This window comes from Rhinolophus sinicus, linkage group LG05 (genome assembly GCF_036562045.2).
Source record: "Rhinolophus sinicus isolate RSC01 linkage group LG05, ASM3656204v1, whole genome shotgun sequence".
In the NCBI taxonomy this organism is placed as follows: Eukaryota; Metazoa; Chordata; class Mammalia; order Chiroptera; family Rhinolophidae; genus Rhinolophus; species Rhinolophus sinicus.
In genome coordinates, this window is record NC_133755.1 from 78,273,224 (window position 1) to 78,293,675 (window position 20,452).

A 20,452-nucleotide genomic window follows, 5' to 3' on the forward strand; every position below is an offset into this window, starting at 1 on the left:
AAAAAGGATTCCCTCCAGTCACACTGGAAGGGCCCTTACCAGATACTGTTGACCAACCTCTGTGCTGCTGAACTGCAGGGAGTAGACTCTTGGATACACGTGTCACACCTAAAGAAGGCACCAAACCCTGATTGGAACTGCACACAGTCTGGTGACCTGAACCTAAAGCTGTCAAAATTTAAAGCAGGTGACCTCTAAGGAAATGGGTTACCAGTCTCTCTGGTTGTTGAATCTATCATCAAGAACTTTGATGATAATAGTCTTTATCTCATCTACAAGCTTGAGCTCCTGGTTTATACCTACCAGAAAGCTAGGTTGCTATGTTCTAATTCTACCCTTAATTCTTATTGTTTTTAAGCTCTGCTCCTGATGCCCATCAACCCTGGACACCAGCTGCTCCCCATCCCTGCACTCTCCTCTTGATGTAAGAGATGGAACCCAGAGGAGGTCCTTCCTGACACTAGAGGACAAAAGGCTGAAGATTGGAAAACCTGAGACTGGAAGACCTGACTGTTGATCAACATGCTTTTAGAGAAAAGATCTTGATCAAGTGCCAGGGGGGATAATAAAAGCGAACTGGCACTTTTAGAAAAATGACCCTGGAACTGGAAGATCTATGATAGAGCTGGGGTTCCTGTTACTCTTTCGTCTTGACTTCCTGTTTAAACTTTACAGGGATGGGGAAATAATATATCTAGGGGCCATCTAGGGAGAGGGGAGGAACACTGCAGGAGGCCAGCTGGCTGGAGGTGCGCGTCTCACACTCTAGGTGGTTTTGCTTTTCCCTTTTCCAGAATAAACACTCTTTTGGCTGAGTGCCTGGAAAATTATTTAGTCCAGTCGACAGGCAACACCAGTTCTCACTCCCATTGGTTGTCTGGGTTCTGGAGAAGCCAATCAACATCACCGGCATTCCGGGTTATCAAGTCTCCACCGACGTGTAAGGGGATTCAGATTGTCCCCAGAACCGGAGGATGCGAGTCAAGGGGCTGGGAACCCTCCTCCTGCTGTTCTCGGGGGCCCTGGCCCTGATGAGGACCCGGGCGGGTGAGTGCAGGGTCGGGAGGGAACAGTCTTTGAGGAGGGGGACGGGGGAAAGCGAGGGGACCGCCCGGTGGGGACGCAGGACCCCGGGGAAGATGTGTCTCCACCGCCCGGCCCAGACCCCAGACCCCTCATCCCCCTCGGCCCCGCCCCTTCCTGTCGCTCCCGGCTCTGCCCCCCCACTCCTCTCACCCACTTGGGTCTCCTGCTGTGCCTTTCCCATCTCCCGGGCCCCCTGCCCCCTCCCGGCCGATAAACCTCTGACCAGAGACCCGCGCCAGGAGTTGGATCACCTGGGTCTCAGCCCCTCCCCCTCCCCATCCCCAGGCTCCCACTCCATGATGTATTTCATGACCTCCTGGTCCCGGCCCGGCCACGGGGAGCCCCGCTTTGTCGCCGTCGGCTACGTGGACGACACGCAGTTCCTGCATTTCGACAGTGATGCCACGAGTCCGAGGGCGGAGCCGCGGGCAGCGTGGATGGAGGGGCCGTGGCTGGAGCAGGTGGACCCGGGGTACTGGGACCAGATGACAGGACGCGGCAAGTTCTACCAACAGACTTTGCGAGCGGACCTGCAGAGCGCGCTGGAGAACTACAACCAGAGCGAGGCCGGTGAGCGACGCGGGCCTGGGTCCCGGTCACGACCCCCACCCCCACGGACCGGCCGGGGTCTCCCCGAGTCTCCGGGTCTGAGTTTCACCCCGAGGCTGCGGGACCGTCCCGACCCCTCCACCCGGGAAGAGCCTTTGATCTGGAGGTGACTTTGATCCGGTTTCATTTCCAGTTCAGGCTCCATCACTGCGAGGTGGGTGGGGGCGGGGCTACCCGCGGGGTGGGATTAAGGGGGCGGGGTTAAAGGGCGGGGCTGACCGCGGGGCGGGGTCAGGGTCTCACACCTACCAGAGGACGTGTGGCTGCGACGTGGGGCAGGATGGGCGCCTCCTCCGCGCGTACAATCAGCACGCTTACGACGGCGCCGACTACATCTCCTTGAACGAGGACCTGCGCTCCTGGACCGCGGCGGACACGGCGGCTCAGATCACCCGGCGCAAGTGGGAGGCGGCCGGTGAGGCGGAGCGCCTGAGGGGCTACTATGAGGGCACGTGCGTGCAGTGGCTCCTCAGACACCTGGAGAACGGGAAGGAGACATTGCTGCGCGCAGGTACCTGGCCTCCCCATCTCAGCTGGGGCTGCAGCTGGTTGCCCACGGGAAGGGGAGGAAAGTGGGATGAGTGTAAGACTAAGTCCCCTCCTAGTCAGGAGAGGGAGGCGTCTCCTAGGTTTTCATACTCTGTGCTACAGAGTGACTCACACAGAGGGCCCTACTGGGTTCCTGCCCGGTCTCAGGAATTTATTTTGCTTTCCCGTTCCCGATCCTGACATACAAACTTTTCTGTTCTCCACGATGAATCGTTTCCACAAAGTGACGGCTGATACTAGCAACCTCCTGGGTTCAAGGAGCCGATTTTCCCAATTTCCCGATCAACTTTTCTCAGAATTCAGGAATGGGAAAGTGAAAAAAATTCCTAAGAACTGGCGGGAGTTCCCACCCAGAAGCCCTAGGCCCACCTTTCTTAAGAGGACAATTAAGGAATCCAGTCTCTACAAATATGAAGGGGAGACATCCCTGAAATGACCCATCTACGGTTCCCTTTGACCTTGACAGCCATCTTGTGAATCATGATGCTCTCTCAAGGCCTTTTTCTCAGTCTGAGAACATCTTAGGAAGCCTGACTCCAGCTTTTCTGAATCATTCACCCTCCACCCAGGTCAGGACCAGAAGACTCTATTCTCTTCCTTAGAGACCTGGAGCCTCCAACTCTGGGTTCTCACCATGATTCTAGAACTTTCCAAGGAATCAGATTATCCCAGAACCTGGATCCTACACTGAAGTCTGTGTTTTGTGCTTCTTCCTGCCCAATTCTCCTGTCCCCCCTCAGGATGGTCATGAGCGCAGCTTCAATGTCCCATGGAGATAACCCAAAGTGTGGATTTTCTGATTCTGCCTCCTCAGACCCTCCAAAGACACATGTAACCCATCACCCCATTTCTGACCATGATGTCACCTTGAGGTGCTGGGCCCTGGGCTTCTACCCTGCGGAGATCACCCTGATCTGGCAGCGTGATGGGGAGGACCTGACCCAGGACACGGAGCTCGTGGAGACCAGGCCTGCGGGGGACGGGACCTTCCAGAAGTGGGCTGCTGTGGGGGTGCCTTCTGGAGAGGAGCAGAGATACACGTGTCATGTGCAGCACAAGGGCCTGCCCGAGCCCCTCACCCTGAGATGGGGTAAGAGAGGGATGGGGGTGAAACTTCTTCTCAGATAAAGCAGAAACCCAGTGGACAACTTCAGCAAGCTTGGGACTCAAGTCTGAGGTCTGGGCCCTTTCCTTTCCCTTTGCAGAACCACCTCCTCAGCTCTCCATTCCTATTATGGGCATCATTGTTGGTCTGGTTCTCTTTGTGGTCACTGGAGCTGTGGTGGCTGGAGCCGTGCTGTGGAGGAAGAAGCACTCAGGTAGGGACAGGTTGGGGGCTGAGTTGTCTTCACAGGGGTTTAAGCCCCAGGTAGAAGTATGTGGATAGGAGGTGCCATCCACACAGTGTACTTGTCTATTCTGGAGTTGATTGGTAACACTTAGTCTTTTGTAAAGCACTTGTTAAAATGAAAATCAAATGTTTCACCTCCATCGTTCTGGTGATGGTGACCTGATTCCTCGCAGTTAAAGATCAGAGGGGAAGGTTCCTGCTGAGGACAGACCTCCAGGAGGGTGGTTGGTCCAGTCCCCACACATCTCCCTCTTCATGTTTCCTGATCCTGCCCTGGGTCTTTAGACACAGTTCTGGACACTTCACTAGGGTCCAGATTAATGGTTTCCTGTAGAACCTCATGTCTCTGCCTCCTTGTTTTTTCACAAGATGTTTTCTTTCCATAGGTGAAAAAGGAGGGAGCTACGTTGAGGCTGCAAGTGAGTATAGAGGGGAGGATGCTCTCTGAGAACCTTGGAATAGTGTAGATGGAATATGTGCGGGGAGCACACCCACCCCCATAATTCCTTCTTTATGAGGCTCTTGGGATAATACAGACAGGAGCCCATGGGTGTAGCTCACCAACCCCCATAGTTCCTCCTTTAGCCACATCTGCTGTGAGCTCTGACCACATCCTGTTTTGTCCTCCCCCAGGCAGTGACAGTGCCCAGGGCTCTGATGTGTCCCTCACGGCTTCTAAAGGTGAGACGCTGGAGGGCCAGAAGTGGGAGGGGTTGGGTCAGAGGGGACAGGACTGGGTACTGGGGATTCTTTGGGACATTTTGAGCATGTGGTAGACTATTGAGAATGTCACCACTTACAGCCACTAACCTGAATTTTTTCATAATTATTTTCTTCCGCAGCATGAGACTGCTGCCTTGTGCGGGACTGAGTGATGCAAGATTTGTTCATGCCCCTACTTTGTGACACAGGAACCTCTGAGCTCTCTTTCTGCAAAGGGCCTCTGAATGTGTGTTCCTCTCAGTATCATATGAGGAGGAGGGAGACTGACCGCCACCTGCCCTCCACGCCCCTGTCCCCATACTCACCTGAGTGTCTTCTCTGATCCACTGTCCTGTTCCAGCAGAGGCTGTTTCCATCCCTTTACTTCATATTACACTGAGCAGCAACTTCTTACTTCCTATTGAAATAAAAATCTGGATATGAAATTTTTTGTTTCAGTTCTTGCTGTGAAGGGTTGATGGGTTAATTGAAGGAGAAAATCCTAAAGTTTGACAGGAAATAAATAGAAGACCTGAGAACCTACCAGAATCCATGTGTTTGCTATGCTGAACCTATTGCAGGTGGGACAAGAGAAGGCTGTGAAGACCGAGCGTTGATGTGGTATGTACCCAGTTTGTGCTCAGTGCATAGTGGTCTTTGAGATGGACACTCTTCAGCAGGGTCATCTCTGCTCCTTTGTCTTGTCCCTTCAGGAGAATCTTGTCCCACTAGGAACTGTGATCAGAAAGTAAAATGGCATCATAAATCCACATGTATCCCTGTTAATGTTAAATGTAAATGGAATAAACACATTCAAAGTGCAGATTGTTATAGTGAAAACAAGTAAGATGCAGCTATGCTGTCTACAGTAGACATACTTGATATTTAAATACAAATAGATTAGTTAAAGGGATGGAAAAATATATCACATGCAAACAGCAACCATAAGAAACCTGAAGTTATTACACTAATATTAGAAAAAAGAGACTTAAAAATGTAACTTCAAATGGACAGGATCATTTTGTAATGATAAATGGGTCAACTATCAGAAAGATAAGACAATTACAAATGGTACAAGGTATGACAATTAAGTTCACGAACTTGTTGCAACAATGTTGCTAACCTTTTTTGATATCAGAGGGATTATTCATATGAATTTGTACCAACTGGATAAATAGTTAACCAAGTTTACTATTTGCAAGTGCTCAAAAGGCTGTGTGAAAAAGTTAGACCTGAACTTTTTGCCAACAATTCATGGCTCTTGCATCACAACAATGCACCAACTCACACAGCACTGTCCCTGAGGGAGTTTTAGCCCCTAAACAAATAACTGTATTGGAACACTCTCCCCACTCACCTGATCTGGCCCCCAATGACTTCTTTCCTTACCCAAAGATAAAGGAAATATTGAAAGGAAGACATTTTTATGACATTCAGGACAACACGACAACAGCTCTGTAATACGAAAACAGCTCTGATGACCATTCCAGATAAACTTCCAAAATTGCTTTGAAGGGTGGACTAGGTGCTAGCAACAATGCATACCTCCCCAAGAGGAGTACTTCAAAGGTGATCGTAGTGATATTCAGCCATGAGGTACATAACACTTTGGTGGGACAACACAAGCATAACAACAGTCACATCACAGGAGTACTAGAAGGAGAAGAGAAGGAGCACGGGATCAAAAAGGTGTTTGAAGATATAATGACTGAAAATTTCCCTAATCTGGTGAAGGAAATAGACATACAAGCCGAAAAATGCAGAGTCCTAAATAAGATGTACCTAAACAGGGCCACGTCAAGATACACCATAATTTAAATGTCAAACATTAAAGACAGAGAATGCTAAAAGCAACAAGAAAAACACGACTAGTTACTCACAAGGGAGCTCTCATAAGCCTATTAGCTGATTTCTCAACGGAAACTTTGCAGGCCAGAAGGGAGTGGCAGAAAATATTCAAAAAATGAGAAACAAGGGCCTACAAACAAGACTACTCTACCCAGCAAGGCTATCATTTAAAATTGAAAGAGACAGAAAAACCTTTGCAGGAAAAAAAAAAAAAAAAGCTAAAGAAATGTATTACCAGTTTAATGAACTCAGAAACACAATCAAAGAAAAACATGAGCATTTTACGGAAGAGACTGAAATTTTTAAAAACAACCAACTAGAATTTCTGGAGATTAAGAACTCAATGGAAGAAATGAAGAATGAAACAGTCAGCTTACGTAGTAGAGTTGACCAGATGGAGGAAAGAATCAGTGACATCGAAGATAGAAACCTGGAAATTACACAGATGGAAGAAGAAAGAGACTTGAGACATAAAAGAAATGAAAGAACTCTACAAGAACTTTCTGACTCCATCAGAAAGAGCAATATATGAATAATGGGCATACCAGAAGGAGAAGAAAGACAAAAGGGAACAGAGAATATATTCAAACAAATTATTGATGAGAACTTCCCAAACTTGTGGACAAAAACTTGTGGATCCTCAATCTAAGAAGCAAATAGAACACCTAATGACCTCAATCCCAACAGGCCTTCTCCAAGGCACATTGTATTGAAGCTGTCTAAAATCAACGACAAAGAAAGAATCCTCAAGGCAGCCAGGGAAAAGAAGACGGTAACTTACAAAGGAAAGCCCATTAGATTATCATCAGATTTTTCAGCAGAAACGCTACAAGCCAGGAGGGAGTGGGACCAAATATTCAAACTATTGAAAGAGAGAAATTATGAGCCAAGAATAATATATCCAGCAAAGATATCCTTTAGATATGAAGGAGGAATAAAGACCTTTCCAGACATACAGAAGCTGAGGGAATTTTCTAATACATGACCTGCACTACAAGAAATACTAACGGAGGCTATTGGACCACCATCAACAGGGACAATTTGTGGCATCCAAAACATAAAAAGGGGGAGAGTAAAGGCCTGAACCAGAATATGGGATGGAGAAAGTAAGCGTGCTGAAGAAAATGGAATACTCTAAATATCAAACAGTCTTTTACATAAACTTAAGGGTAACAACTCAAAAAAAATCCAGAACTGAAATATATACTGTAATAAAAGAAGAAACAAATGAAACATCATAGAATACCACCACACAGAAATAATAGACAACAACAAAAAGGCAAAGAAACAATGGAGACACAGCCTTACCAGAAAACTAAAGATAGAATGACAGGAAATCCTCACAAATCAATAATCACCCTAAATGTGAATGGACTGAACTCACCAATAAAAAGGCACAGAGTAGCAGATTGGATCAAAAGACTAAACCCAACTATATGCTATCTCCAAAAGACACATAGACTCAAAGGACAAGCACAGACTCGAAGTGAAAGGGTGGAAATTGACACTCCAAGCCAATGGTACCCAGAGAAAATCAGATGTAGCCATAATGATATCAGATGAAACAGACTTCAAGGTGAAAAAGATAACAAGAGACAAAGATGGACATTTCATAATGGTGAAGGGGACTGTACAACAAGAAGACATAACAGTCATCAATATTTATGCCCCCAATCAGGGAGCACCGAAATATACCAAGCAACTACTAACAGAACTAAAGGGAGAAATTGACCAAAACACAATTATACAAGGGGACTTAAATACATCATTGACAGCTATGGATAGATCATCCAAACAAAATAAATAATGAAACAGCAGCCATGAATGACACATTAGATGAAATGGACATAATTGACATTTATAGAGCACTTCATCCTAAAACATCAGACTATACATTCTTTTCTAGTGTACACGGAACATTCTCAAGGATAGACCATATATTGGGACATAAGATCACTCTCAGCAAATTTAAGATCAAAATCATACCAAGCATATTCTCTGATCACAAGGCTTTGAAATTGGATATCAACTGCAAAAAGAAAGCAGGAGAAAACACAAATACATGGAGATTAAACAACATACTTTTAAAGAACAACTGGGTCAAAGAAGAAATTAGAGGAGAGATCAAAAGATACATAGAAACAAATGACAATGAAAATACATCCTACCAAAATTTTTGGGATGCAGCGAAAGCAGTTTTAAGAGGGAAATTTATCTCATTACAGGCCTATCTCAAGAAACAAGAAAACTCCCAAATAAATAACCTCATGTTACACCTTAAAGAACTAGAAAAAGAAGAACAAGTAAAACCCAAGGTCAGCAGAAGAAAGGAAATAACAAAAATTAGAGCAGAACTAAATGAAATAGAGAACAAAAAGACAATAGAAAAAATTAATGTGACAAAGAGCTGGTTCTTTGAAAAGATTAACAAAATTGACAAACCCTTGGCTAGACTCACTAAGATAAAAAGAGAGAAGACACTAATTAACAAAATCAGAAACGAAAAAGGGGAAGTTATCACGGACACCACAGAAATACAAAGGATCATCCAAGAATACTATGAAGGACTATATGCCACCAAATTCAATAACCTAGAAGAAATGGACAAGTTCTTAGAAACATATAGCCTTCCAAGGCTGAACCATGAAGAACTGGAAAATCTAAAAAGAACGATCACCAGTAACGAAATTGAATCAGTCATCCAAAACCTTCCCAAAAGCAAAAGTCCAGGACCAGATGGCTTCACTAGTGAATTCTACCAACCTTCAAAGAGGATCTACTACCAATTCTGCTCAAACTCTTCCAAATAATTGAAGAAGAGACAGTACTCTTTAACTGATTTTATGCGGCCAACATTACCCTGATACCAAAACCTGGTAAGGACAGCACAAAAAAAGAAAACTACAGACCAATATCTCTGATGAGTACCGATGCAAAAATCCTAATAAAATTCTATCAAATGGAATACAACAATGCATTAAAAAGATTATTCATCACAACCAAGTGGGGTTCACCCCAGGGCACAAGGATGGTTCAACATCTGCAAATCCATCAATGTGATACATCACATAAACAAAATAAAGGACAAAAATCATATGATTATATCAATTGATGCAGAAAAAGCATTTGACAATATACAACATCCATTTATGATTAAAGCACTTAATAAAATAGATATAGAAGGAAAATACCTTAACATAATAAAGGCCATATATGACAAGCCCTCTGCTAATCTCATAATTAATGGAGAAAAACTGAAGCCCTTTGCTCTACGTTCAGGAACACGACAGGGCTGTCCCCTATCACCTCTGCTTTTCAACATAGTGTTGGAAGTCCTTGCCAGAGCAATCAGGCAAGAGAAAGAAATAAAAGGCATCCAAATTGGGAATGAAGAAGTTAAATTATCACTCTTTGCAGATGACATGATGCTATATATAGAAAACCCTAAAGACTCCACCAAAAAGCTATTAGAAACAATCAACGAATACAGTAAAGTTGCTGGCTACAAAATCAACATACAAAAGTCCATTGCCTTCCTATATACTAACAATGAAATCTCAGAAAAAGAAATACAAAAAACAATTCCTTTTGCAATTGCAGCAAAATAATAAAATACCTAGGAATAAACTTAACGAAGGATGTGAAAGACCTATATGCTGAAAACTATAAGACATTTTTGAAAGAAATTGAAGAAGACACAAAGAAATGGAAAGACATTCCGTGCTCATGGATTGGAAGAATCAACATAGTTAAAATGGCCATATTACCCAAAGCAATATACAGATTCAATGCAATCCCCATCAAAATCCCAATGGCATATTTTAAAGAAATAGAACAAAAAGCATCAGATTTGTTTGGAACCACAAAAGACCCCGAATAGCCAAAGCAATCTTAAGAAAAAAGAGCAATACTGGAGGTATCACACTCCCTGACTTTAGCTTGTACTACTTGGCTAAAATAACAAAACAGCATGGTATTGGCAGAAAAACAGACACATACACCAATGGAATAGAATTGAGTACCCAGAAATAAAACCACATAAATATGGACAGATAACTTTTGACAAAGAAGCTAAAAACATACAATGAAAGAAAGACAGCCTGTTTAATAAATGGTGCTGGGAGAATTGGATAGCCACGTGCAAAAGAATGAAACTAGACTGCTATCTGTCACCATGTACCAAAATTAATTCCAAATGGATCAAAGACTTAAGCATAAGACCTGACACAATAAACTGCATAGAAGAAAACATAGGTACTAAATTTATGGACCTTGGGTTCAAAGAGCATTTTATGAATTTGACTCCAAACGCAATGGAAGTAAAAGCTAAAATAAACAAATGGGACTATATGAAACTTAAAAGTTTCTGCACAGCAAAGAAAACCATCAACAAATTAAAGAGGGAACCAACTGAATGTGAGAAGATTTTTGCAAACAGTGCCTCTGATAAGGGACTAATATCCAAAATATACAAGGAACTCATGAAACTCAAAAAAAAAAAAAAAAAAAAAAAAAAAAAAACAATTGAAAAATGGGCAGAGGACCTGAAGAGACATTTCTCCAAAGAGGACATACAAATGACAAATAAACATATAAAAAAATACTCAACATCACTAATCATCAGAGAAATGCAAATAAAAACCACAATGAAGCTTTCATTTTCCAGTGAGAGAAATTCAGTTATTGGCTTGAAGTTGTCTACTGGGGTAGTTTCAAAAAATGGCGGCGTGAGGTGAGCCTCTGCGAAACTCCCCTGGAATTTACAATGAATCGAACAACAAAAACTCCACAAAGGACTCCTGCACAGCAGACAGGCAAGACGAAGAGGCCCACCACCGAAGTCACCTACAGGTGGGAGAATCACGAGATAAGGGGATGAGGGAAGGGAGAAGTGCCTAGACAGAACCGCATGGGTGCAGGACGCAGACCTAGCTCAGTGCGCCGAGCTCGCTGCTTCCCGGAACCACCGCAGCTGCGGCAGACGGAAGAACTCAAACTGCTAGGGCTCCGCTTATGGCCCCCAGGGCTGGGGGGACAGCATATAACACGGCTGAACCCAACGCTCATGGTAGAGACCTCGGAGAAAAGACTGAGGTAAGAAGGCTGAAAACAGTGGTTTAAGCCCACACTGCCGAGCAGAGAACAGAGCCTTGGGCACTGAGACTAGCTGCCCCCTCATTACCCTCCCAAGAGCTCGCCCCACCCCCACCTGCCCGGTGCTAGAAGCAGAACAGTAGCAGCGTCACATCAAAAGAACAGAATATTTGCTGTTCCGAGAACTGTGGACCAGAGACACAAATTCGCAGCCCAACTAGTTCCGGCAAAGGGGAGGAGCTGTGGAAGCCCGACCCGCTGTGGTGGTGGTTGCCACCATTGCTCTGGGCCACCACTCAAAACTCGCCCCGCCCCTGGCCCCACCTATCTGGGCGGATCCCTGCAGGAGTAAACAGAACTGCTGAAACATACGGGCTCTGAATCTGGTGCAGGAAGAGCTTTGGAACTTCAAAAGCTCTCCGCATACCCACACGGACACTGCGCCCTGTGACCTAGACAAACTATTAACAGAGGAGAAGCCCATCTCCCAGGGAATCACCCCATTGTGTGAGAAGCTGGAATAGTGTAGAGAAAACATAGCACTACTGTGTGGGAGAAGAAAAATAAGCTGCAGTTGGAGAAAAAATAAAACATTCTACCAACAAGCACTGGAAAACAAAAGAAAGACCGCTTCTTATCAACCTGTTGCAGAAGCCACTCCTGCAGATGTCTAGGAAGAGAAATAGTAAACCAGTAATTGCCATGAATAACCAAGGCAACAAGATAGCTCAAAAAGAAAGTGAAAAATCTCCAGAAAAGGCAGAAATACAGAAATATATGACTTAAATGACAGAGAATTTAAGATTGCAGTTCTGAAAAAACTCAATGAGATGCAAGAAAACACAGATAGGCAGTTAAATGAACTCGGAAACACAATCAAGGAACAGCATGAGCATTTTACGAAAGAGATTGAAATTTTAAAAAAGAACCAAATAGAATTTCTGGAGATTAAGAACTCAATAGGAGAAATTAAGAATGAAATAACCAGCTTAGGTAGTAGAGTTGACCAGATGGAGGAAAGAATCAGTGACATCGAAGATAGAAACCTGGAAATGACACAAATAGAAGAAGAAAGAGACTTGAGACTTAAAAGAAATGAAAGAACTCTACAAGAACTTTCTGACTCCATCAGAAAGAGCAATATAAGAATAATGGGCATACCAGAAGGAGAAGAAAGAGAGAAGGGAACAGAGAATATATTCAAACAAATTGTCCATGAGAACTTCCCAAATTTGTGGACAGAACTGGACCCTTGAATCCAAGAAGCAAATAGAACACCTAATTACCTCAATCCCAACAGGCCTTCTCCAAGGCACATTGTATTGAAGCTGTCTAAAATCAACGACAAAGAAAGAATCCTCAAGGCAGCCAGGGAAAAGAAGACGGTAACGTACAAAGGAAAGCCCATTAGATTATCATCTAAATGCAAAGAAACAATGCAAAGAGACACTGAGCCACCAGAAAACAAAAGATAGAATGATAGGAAATTTCATATGTCAATAGTCACCCTAAATGTAAATGGACTGAATTCACCAATAAAAAGGCACAGAATAGCAGATTGGATCAAAAAACAAAACCCAACCATATGCTGCCTCCAAAAGACACATCTCACCTACAAGGACAATACAGGCTCAAAATGAGAGGGTGGAAGTTGATACTCCAAGCAAATGGTATTTAGACAAAAGCAGGTTTATCCGTACTTATGTCAGATGAAACAGACCTCAGGATAGAAAAGGTAACAAGAGACAATGATTGACATTTCATAATGGTGAAGGGGACTATACAACAAGAAGACATAACAGTCATCAATATTTATGCCCCCAATCAGGCAGCACTGAAATATACCAAGCAACTACTAACAGAACTAAAGGGAGAAATTGACCAAAACACAATTATACTAGGGACCTAAATACGTCATTGACAGCTATGGATAGATCATCCAAACAGAAAATAAATAACGAAATAGCAGCCCTAAATGACACATTAGATGAAATGGACATAATTGACATTTATAGAGCACTTCATCCTAAAACATCAGACTACACATTTTTTTCTAGTGTACATGGAACATTCTCAAGGATAGACCATATATTGGGACAGAAAACTAACCTCAGCAAATCTAAGAAGATTGAAATCATATCAAGCATATTCTCTGATCACAAGGCTTTGAAATTGGGTATCAACTGCAAAAAGAAAGCAGAAAAAAACACAAATGTGTGGAGATTAAGCAACATGCTTTTAAAGAATGACTGGGTCAAAAAAAATAAGAAACAAATGAGAATGAAAATACATCCTATCAAAATTATTGGGATGCAGCGAAAGCAATAATAACAGGGAAATTTATATCATTACAGGCCTAGCTCAACAAACAAGAAAAATCCCAAATAAACTACCTAACATTATACCTTAAAGAACTAGAAAAATAAGAAAATGAAGCCCAAAATCAGCAGAAGGAAGGAAATAATAAAAATCAGAGCAGAACTAAATAAAACAGAGAACAAAAAGACAATAGAAAAAATTAATGCATCAAAGAGCTGGTTCTTTGAGAAGATTTATAAAACTGAGAAACCCTTCACTAGACTCACTACGATAAAAGGAGAAAAGACATAAATAAACTAAATCAGAAACGAAAGAAAAGTTTTCATGGGTAACAAACAAATACAAAGGATCATACAGGAATAATACGAATGTCTCTATGCTGCCAAATTCAATAACCTAGAAGAAATTGATAAGTTTTAGAAACATATGGTCTTCCTAGTTGGAATCATGAAGAACTGGAAAATCTAAATAGACAGATCAACAGCAAGGAAATTGAATCAGTCATCCAAAGTGTTCGCAAAAGTAAAGTCCGGGATCAGATGGCTTCACTAGTGAATTCTACCAAATATTCTAAGAGGATCTAACACCTGTCCTCCTCAAACGCTTCCAAAAACTTGAAGAAGAGGCAATACTCTCTAACTCAGTTTATGAGGTCAACATTACCCTGATATGAAAACCTGGTAAGGATAACACACAAAAAAAGAAAATTACACATCAAATCTCTGGTGAATATAGATGCAAAAATCTTAAACAAAATTCTAGCAAATCGAATACAACAATGCATTCAAAAGATTATTCATCACGATCAAGTGAGGTTCAACCCAGGGGCATAAGGATGGTTCAACACATGCAAATTGATCAATGTGATACACTATAAAAACAAAATAAAAGATAAAAATCTTATGATTGTGTCAATAGATGCAGAAAAGGCATTTGGAGATAAAACATCCATTTATGATTAAAGCACTTAAAAAATGGTTACAAAAGGAAAATACCTTAACATAATACAGGCATATATGACAAACCACCACCAATATCATAATTAATGGTGAAAAAACATTCCAGAACAAGACATGGTTGTTCCATATCACTGCTGCTGTACAGCATAGTATTGGAAGTCCAGGCCACAGCCATCAGGCAACAGAAAGAAATAAAAGCCATCCAAATTGGAAATGAAGAAGTTAAAATTGTCACTTTTTGCAGCTGACATGATGCTATATATAGAAAACCCCAAAGGCTGCACCGAAAAACCATTAGAAACAATACATGAATACAGTAAAGTTGCTGGCTACAAAATCAACATACAAAAATCCACTGCATTCCTATATGCTAATAATGAAATCTCAGAAAAAGAAATTTTAAAAAATTCCTTTTGAAATTGCAACGAAAAGAATAAGACACCTAGAAATAAACTTAACCAAGGATGTGAAAGGCCTATACACTGTAAACTATAAGACATTTGGAAAAGAAATTGAAGAAGACACAAAGAAATGGAAAAACATTCTGTGTTCATGGATTGGAAGAATCAACATAGTTAAAATGGCCATATTACCCAAAGCAATATACAGATTTAATGCAGTCCCCATCAAAATCCCAACTGCATTTTTTTAAAGTACTAGAGCAAAAAATCATCAGATTTGTATAGAACCACAAAAGACCCTGAATAGCAAAACAATCCTAAGATAAAAGAATAATGCTGAAGGTATCACACTCCCTGACTTCAGCTGGTACTACAGAGAAAAAATAATGAAAACAGTATGGTATTCACAGAAAAATAGACACACAGACCATTGGATCAGAACTGAAACTCCAGAAATATACCCACATAAATATAGGCAGATAATTTTCGACAAAGGAGCAAAAAACATACAATGGAGAGAAGACAGCCTCTTCAACAAATGGTGCTGGGGAAATTGGCAAGCCATGTGCAAAAGAATGAAACTGGACTACTATATGTCACCATGTACCAAAATTGACTCAAAATGGAGCAAAAACCTATACATAAGACCTGAAACTATTAAACTGCATAGGAGAAAACATAGGTACTAAACTTATGTACCTTGGGTTCAAAGAGCGTTTTATGAATTTGACTCCAAAGGCAAGGGAAGTAAAAGCTAAAATAAATGAAAGGGACTACATCAAACTTAAAGGCTTCTGCACAGCAAAAGAAACCATCAACAAAATAAAGAGGCAAGCAGCTGAATGGGAGAAGATATTTGCAAACACTTCTGATGAGGGGCTATCCAAAATATAATAGGAACTCATACAACTCAACAACAACAACAACAAAACTCAAATTTAAAAATGGGCAAAACTTTAACTTTAAAAAAAATAGGCTGAGGACCTGAATAGACGTTTCTCCAAAGAGTACATAGAGATGGCCAATAGACAAATGAAAAAAATGCTCAATGTCACTAACCATCAGAGAAATGCAAATAAAAACCACAATGAGATACACCTCACTCTGGTCAGAATGGCTATCATCAATAAATCAACTAACAAGTGCTTGCAAGGATGTGGAGAAAAGGGAACCCTCGTGCACTGTTGATGGGATTGCAGATTGGTGCAGCCACTATGAAAATCAGTATGGTGGTGTCTCAGAAAACTGGAAATGGAACCTCCTTGTGACCCAGCAATTCCACTCCTAGGAATCTATCCAGAGAAATCCAAAATGCTAATTCGAAAAAACATATGCACCCCTATATTTATTGCAGCGCTATTCATAATAGCCAAGACATGGAAACAACCAAAATACCCATTGGCAGACGACTGGATCAAGAACCTGTGGTATATTTATACGATGAGGTATTACTCGGCCATAAAGAAGAATGAAATCTTACCATTTGCAACAACATGGATGGACCTAGAGAACATTACGTTAAGTGAAATAAGTCAGACAGAGAAAGACAAATGCCATAAGATCTTACTACATGTGGAATCTACAGAACAGAATAAATAAACGAACTAATCAGAGACATAGAGGAAAAACTGAGTGTTGCTAGATGGGAAGCGGTGGGGATTAGAGGGCACAGATTGGTAGCCAGGGTATTGCCACAAGATACGAAAGACAGTTTGGGGAATATAATCAATAATGTTGTAAAGCGTATGTAGGGGGTCAGATTGCCACTTATCTTATTAGGGAGACCACTTCATGGATGCCTGACCACTGTACTATACACCTGAAGCTGAAGCTGAACAATACTGAATGGCAACTACAATTTTATATATACATATATATACTCACAGGAGGTGGAGTACAACATAAAGAATAGAGTAATGGAATTGTAGAGCTACATACAATGTCAGAAGGGTAGTAGATTTGGTGAGGAGGTTTATCGCTTTGTGAGTGGTGTAAATGTCTAACTATTACATTGTTTTGTACTCCTGAAACCTATAAAAAATATTTTTTAAAAGGTATCAGGTAGCCGATTGGATAAGAAAACAAGACACATACATATGCTGTCTACAAGAGACCCACTCCTGTCAAAAGACAACATAGAACGAAATGAAAAAGATGGAAAACATATTTCATGCAAACAGAAAACAAAAAAAGCTGGAGCAGCACTATTTGTATCAGACAAAATAGACTTTAAAACAAAGACTATACTAAGACACAAAGAAGGATGTTACCTAATGATAAAGGGATCAATCCACTAAGAGAACATAACTGTTTTAAGCATCTATGTACCCAACATAAGAGCACTGAAATATATAAAGCAAATTGTGACCAGCATAATAAATGATACTGCCAGTAGTACAGTCGCAGTAGGGGATTTTAACACCTCATTGACCACATGGACAGATCTTCCAGGTAGAAAATCAATGAGGAAACAAATAACAGACTAGACCAGATGCATTTAATTCATATTTTTAGAGAATTCCATCTCAAGGAAGCAGAATATATATTCTTTTCAAGTGCACATGGAACATTTTCCAAGCTAGACCACACGTTAAGTCATAAAACAAGTCTCAATAAATTTAAGACTAAAATCATATCAAGCATCTTCTCTCACCACAATGGTATGATGGGAAATCAATTACAAGAAAAGAAAAACACAAACACAAACACAGGAGGCTGATAACAAGCTACTAAATAATGAATGGGTCAAAACGAGATCAGGAAGAAATCAAGATACATTAAAATAAATGAAAATGAAAACACAGTGACCTAAAAATCTATGACACAGGGAAACATTCCTAAGAATAAAATCCATAGCAACACAGGCCTACCTCAAGAAACAGGAAAAATCTCAAATAAACAATCTAACCATACACTTAAAGAAACTAGGAAAAGAATAGTGAACAAAGCCCAAAGTGAGTAGAAGAAAGGAAATAGTAATGATCAGAGCAAAAATAAATGACATAGCGTCTAAAAAAAAATACAAAAGCTTAATGAAACCAAGAGCCAGTTCTTTGTAAAGATAAACAAAATGGATAAACCATTAACAAGACTCATCAAGAAAAAGGAGAGAGGACCCAAATAAATAAAATCAGAAATTAAAGAGAAGTGACAACTGACACCATAGAAATACAAAGGATTTTTAGAAAATATTATAAACAAGTATATGTTGACAAATTGGACAATCTGGAAGAAACTGATAAATATCTAGAAACATACACTCTTCCAAGACTGAATCAAGAAGAAACAGAAAATCTGAACCAATTGATTACTAACCAAATCAGTAATCAAAAAGTCCCAGAACAAAATAGTCATGGACCACATGCTTTCACAGGTGAATTTTACCAAACATTCAAAAAAGAATTAACACCTATCCTTCTCAAACTATCCCAAAAAATACCAGAGGAGGGAAAGCTCCCAAGCTCCTTTAACAAAGCCACCATTACCCTGATTCCAAAACCAGACAAAGACATTCCAAGAAGAGGAAATTATACATCGATATCCCTGACCAAAATACATACAAACATCCTCCACGAAACATTAGTAAACTGAATATAACAATACGTTAAAAAGATCATACACCATGATCAAGTGGGATTCATTCCTGGGATGCAAGTTTGGTTCAATATCTGCAAATCAGTTAACATGATAGCACCACGTTAACAAATAGAAAAATAAAAATCATATGATCATATCAATAGATGCATTTCACAAAATCAAGCATCCATTTATAAATGAGATAAAAACTCATGGCAAACTGGGAAGAGAGGGAACATACCTCAACATTATAAAGGTCATATGTGACAAACCCACAGTTAACATCATCCTCAAAGGGAAAAAGCTAAAAATATTCTCCTTAATCATGAACAAGATTATTTTTATCACTTTTATTCAACATAGTATTGAAAGTCCTAGGCACAGTAATAAGACAAGAAAACAAAGGCATCCAAATTGGAAAGAAAGAAGTAAAACTGTCATTATTTGCTGAGGACATGATACTGTATATACAGAACCCCAATGATTCCATGAAAAAACTATTAGAAATGAATTTAGCAATGTGTCTGGATACAAAATTAATATTCAGAAATTTGTTGCATTTTTGAATCTTTGCCTGGATAGATGGTTCCACAACTGCCAGCAGGGAGGAGAAGAGGGGAATCAGGCTTTTTGCAGGTTAACTTGCATCCATGCTTTTCTTCAGTTTCTTCAATTAAAAAAATGAGTCCCCATTTTGGCAAGCTTGAGTTAGATTTTTGCCATTTTCAACTAAAAAATACCTGATGGATATATTAAGATTACGCTTCTTAAAGAAATAACATAGTGTATTTATTTGTCTATATAGTATACCCCACTTCAAGTAAAAGCCCTATCTACTCAGTGTTTCTTTTCTTTCTTTTTTCAATTTGTGTCCAAGTATGTTTCCTTCACACCCAGACATCTCAAGGGGACTTTGGAGGGTATGTGAAATCTTACAGAATCTTATAAAGCAAGCCACCCAAAGGTTTGTCCCAAATTTAGACTGGACGGCAAGAAGGTTTACCTACCTCATAAGGCATAGCATCTTCTTCCTTCTGCAGCACCAAGTGACAATTGTGCTGTCTGAGATATTGCAAACCACACACAGGAACTGCTGGTCCTCCTGGATAAAGAAAAATGGCCTTTTCCTGTGTCATTCACAGATCCAAGCTTCCTGTGCTGGATTCTCATTCCTGGTTTTCAGTGTAGGGAAGCTGGAGACCAAGTTAGCTAAAAGCCAGGTGGGCCTGATGCTCACCTCTGGAAATGGCTTTTTGCAGAATAGACCACCATGGCTTCCTTGGTGGCTCTGAAAGTGACACAGCACTCAGTGATGCAGGCCTGGCAGAAGGTGTGGCCACAGAAGATGCTCACATGGTCCTTCACGGGCTCCAGGCGGACACTGCAGGTCACCTCTTCCTGGAGGGCCCAATAGTGGTCACCATGACTGCTGTCCAGGTTGTGCTCAGCAGCTCCTTCTTCACTAACTTGGGCTCTGACAGGAGGAGGACATAGTGAGGAATGTGGAAAGGAAAGCGATGGGGAGAGTTGTTTAGGATTGAGAGGGATAGTACATGCCACTAGGCCTGGGCCCCTCCAATACCCTACTAACCAGTCCCGCAGGTACACCCTGCTCCTCTCCAATCCCTTCACACTGTGGCAGAATGGCCCATCTCAAAGTGGACTCATCTTTGCTTCTCTGTTTGCAGCACTTCCATCATCAGCCTCCCCTCTCCCACGCTGTTTCCCTCCAGCCATGAGAGCCAACATTAGTTGAATATCAACAATGCATTACGCACTGTTCTGAGCACTTCACACGTGTCAACTCCACAGTCCTCGCCACATCTCTGAGAAACCACTTACTTTACAGGTGAGGAAGCTGAGGCGTGCAGCGAGTAAGTCACTTGTCTCGGTCACACAGCTCAGTGGGTCACAGAGGAAAGACTCAAATTTAGGAGGCACTCATCAGTGCCACGCTG

General features: G+C 41.4%; 1 protein-coding gene and 1 long non-coding RNA gene across 2 annotated transcripts; one reads left to right on the forward strand and one right to left on the reverse strand.

The window, feature by feature from the left end:
* The first annotated feature begins 665 nt into the window (after window positions 1-665).
* On the forward strand, window positions 666-4,743 carry LOC109438071 (class I histocompatibility antigen, Gogo-B*0102 alpha chain). Its single transcript, XM_074332608.1, has 8 exons — window positions 666-1,047; window positions 1,372-1,656; window positions 1,931-2,206; window positions 3,059-3,334; window positions 3,450-3,563; window positions 3,982-4,014; window positions 4,229-4,276; window positions 4,438-4,743. Exons 1-8 carry the CDS (start codon window positions 975-977, stop codon window positions 4,440-4,442), a joined length of 1,110 nt encoding a protein of 369 aa, XP_074188709.1. The 5' UTR covers window positions 666-974; the 3' UTR covers window positions 4,443-4,743.
* LOC141571602 (uncharacterized) lies at window positions 4,621-19,566 on the reverse strand. Its single transcript, XR_012496499.1, has 3 exons — window positions 19,502-19,566; window positions 4,842-5,032; window positions 4,621-4,715 (listed from the first exon to the last, which is right to left on the reverse strand). It is a non-coding gene; the product is annotated as an uncharacterized LOC141571602 (long non-coding RNA).
* Between the last annotated feature and the right edge of the window lie 886 nt (window positions 19,567-20,452).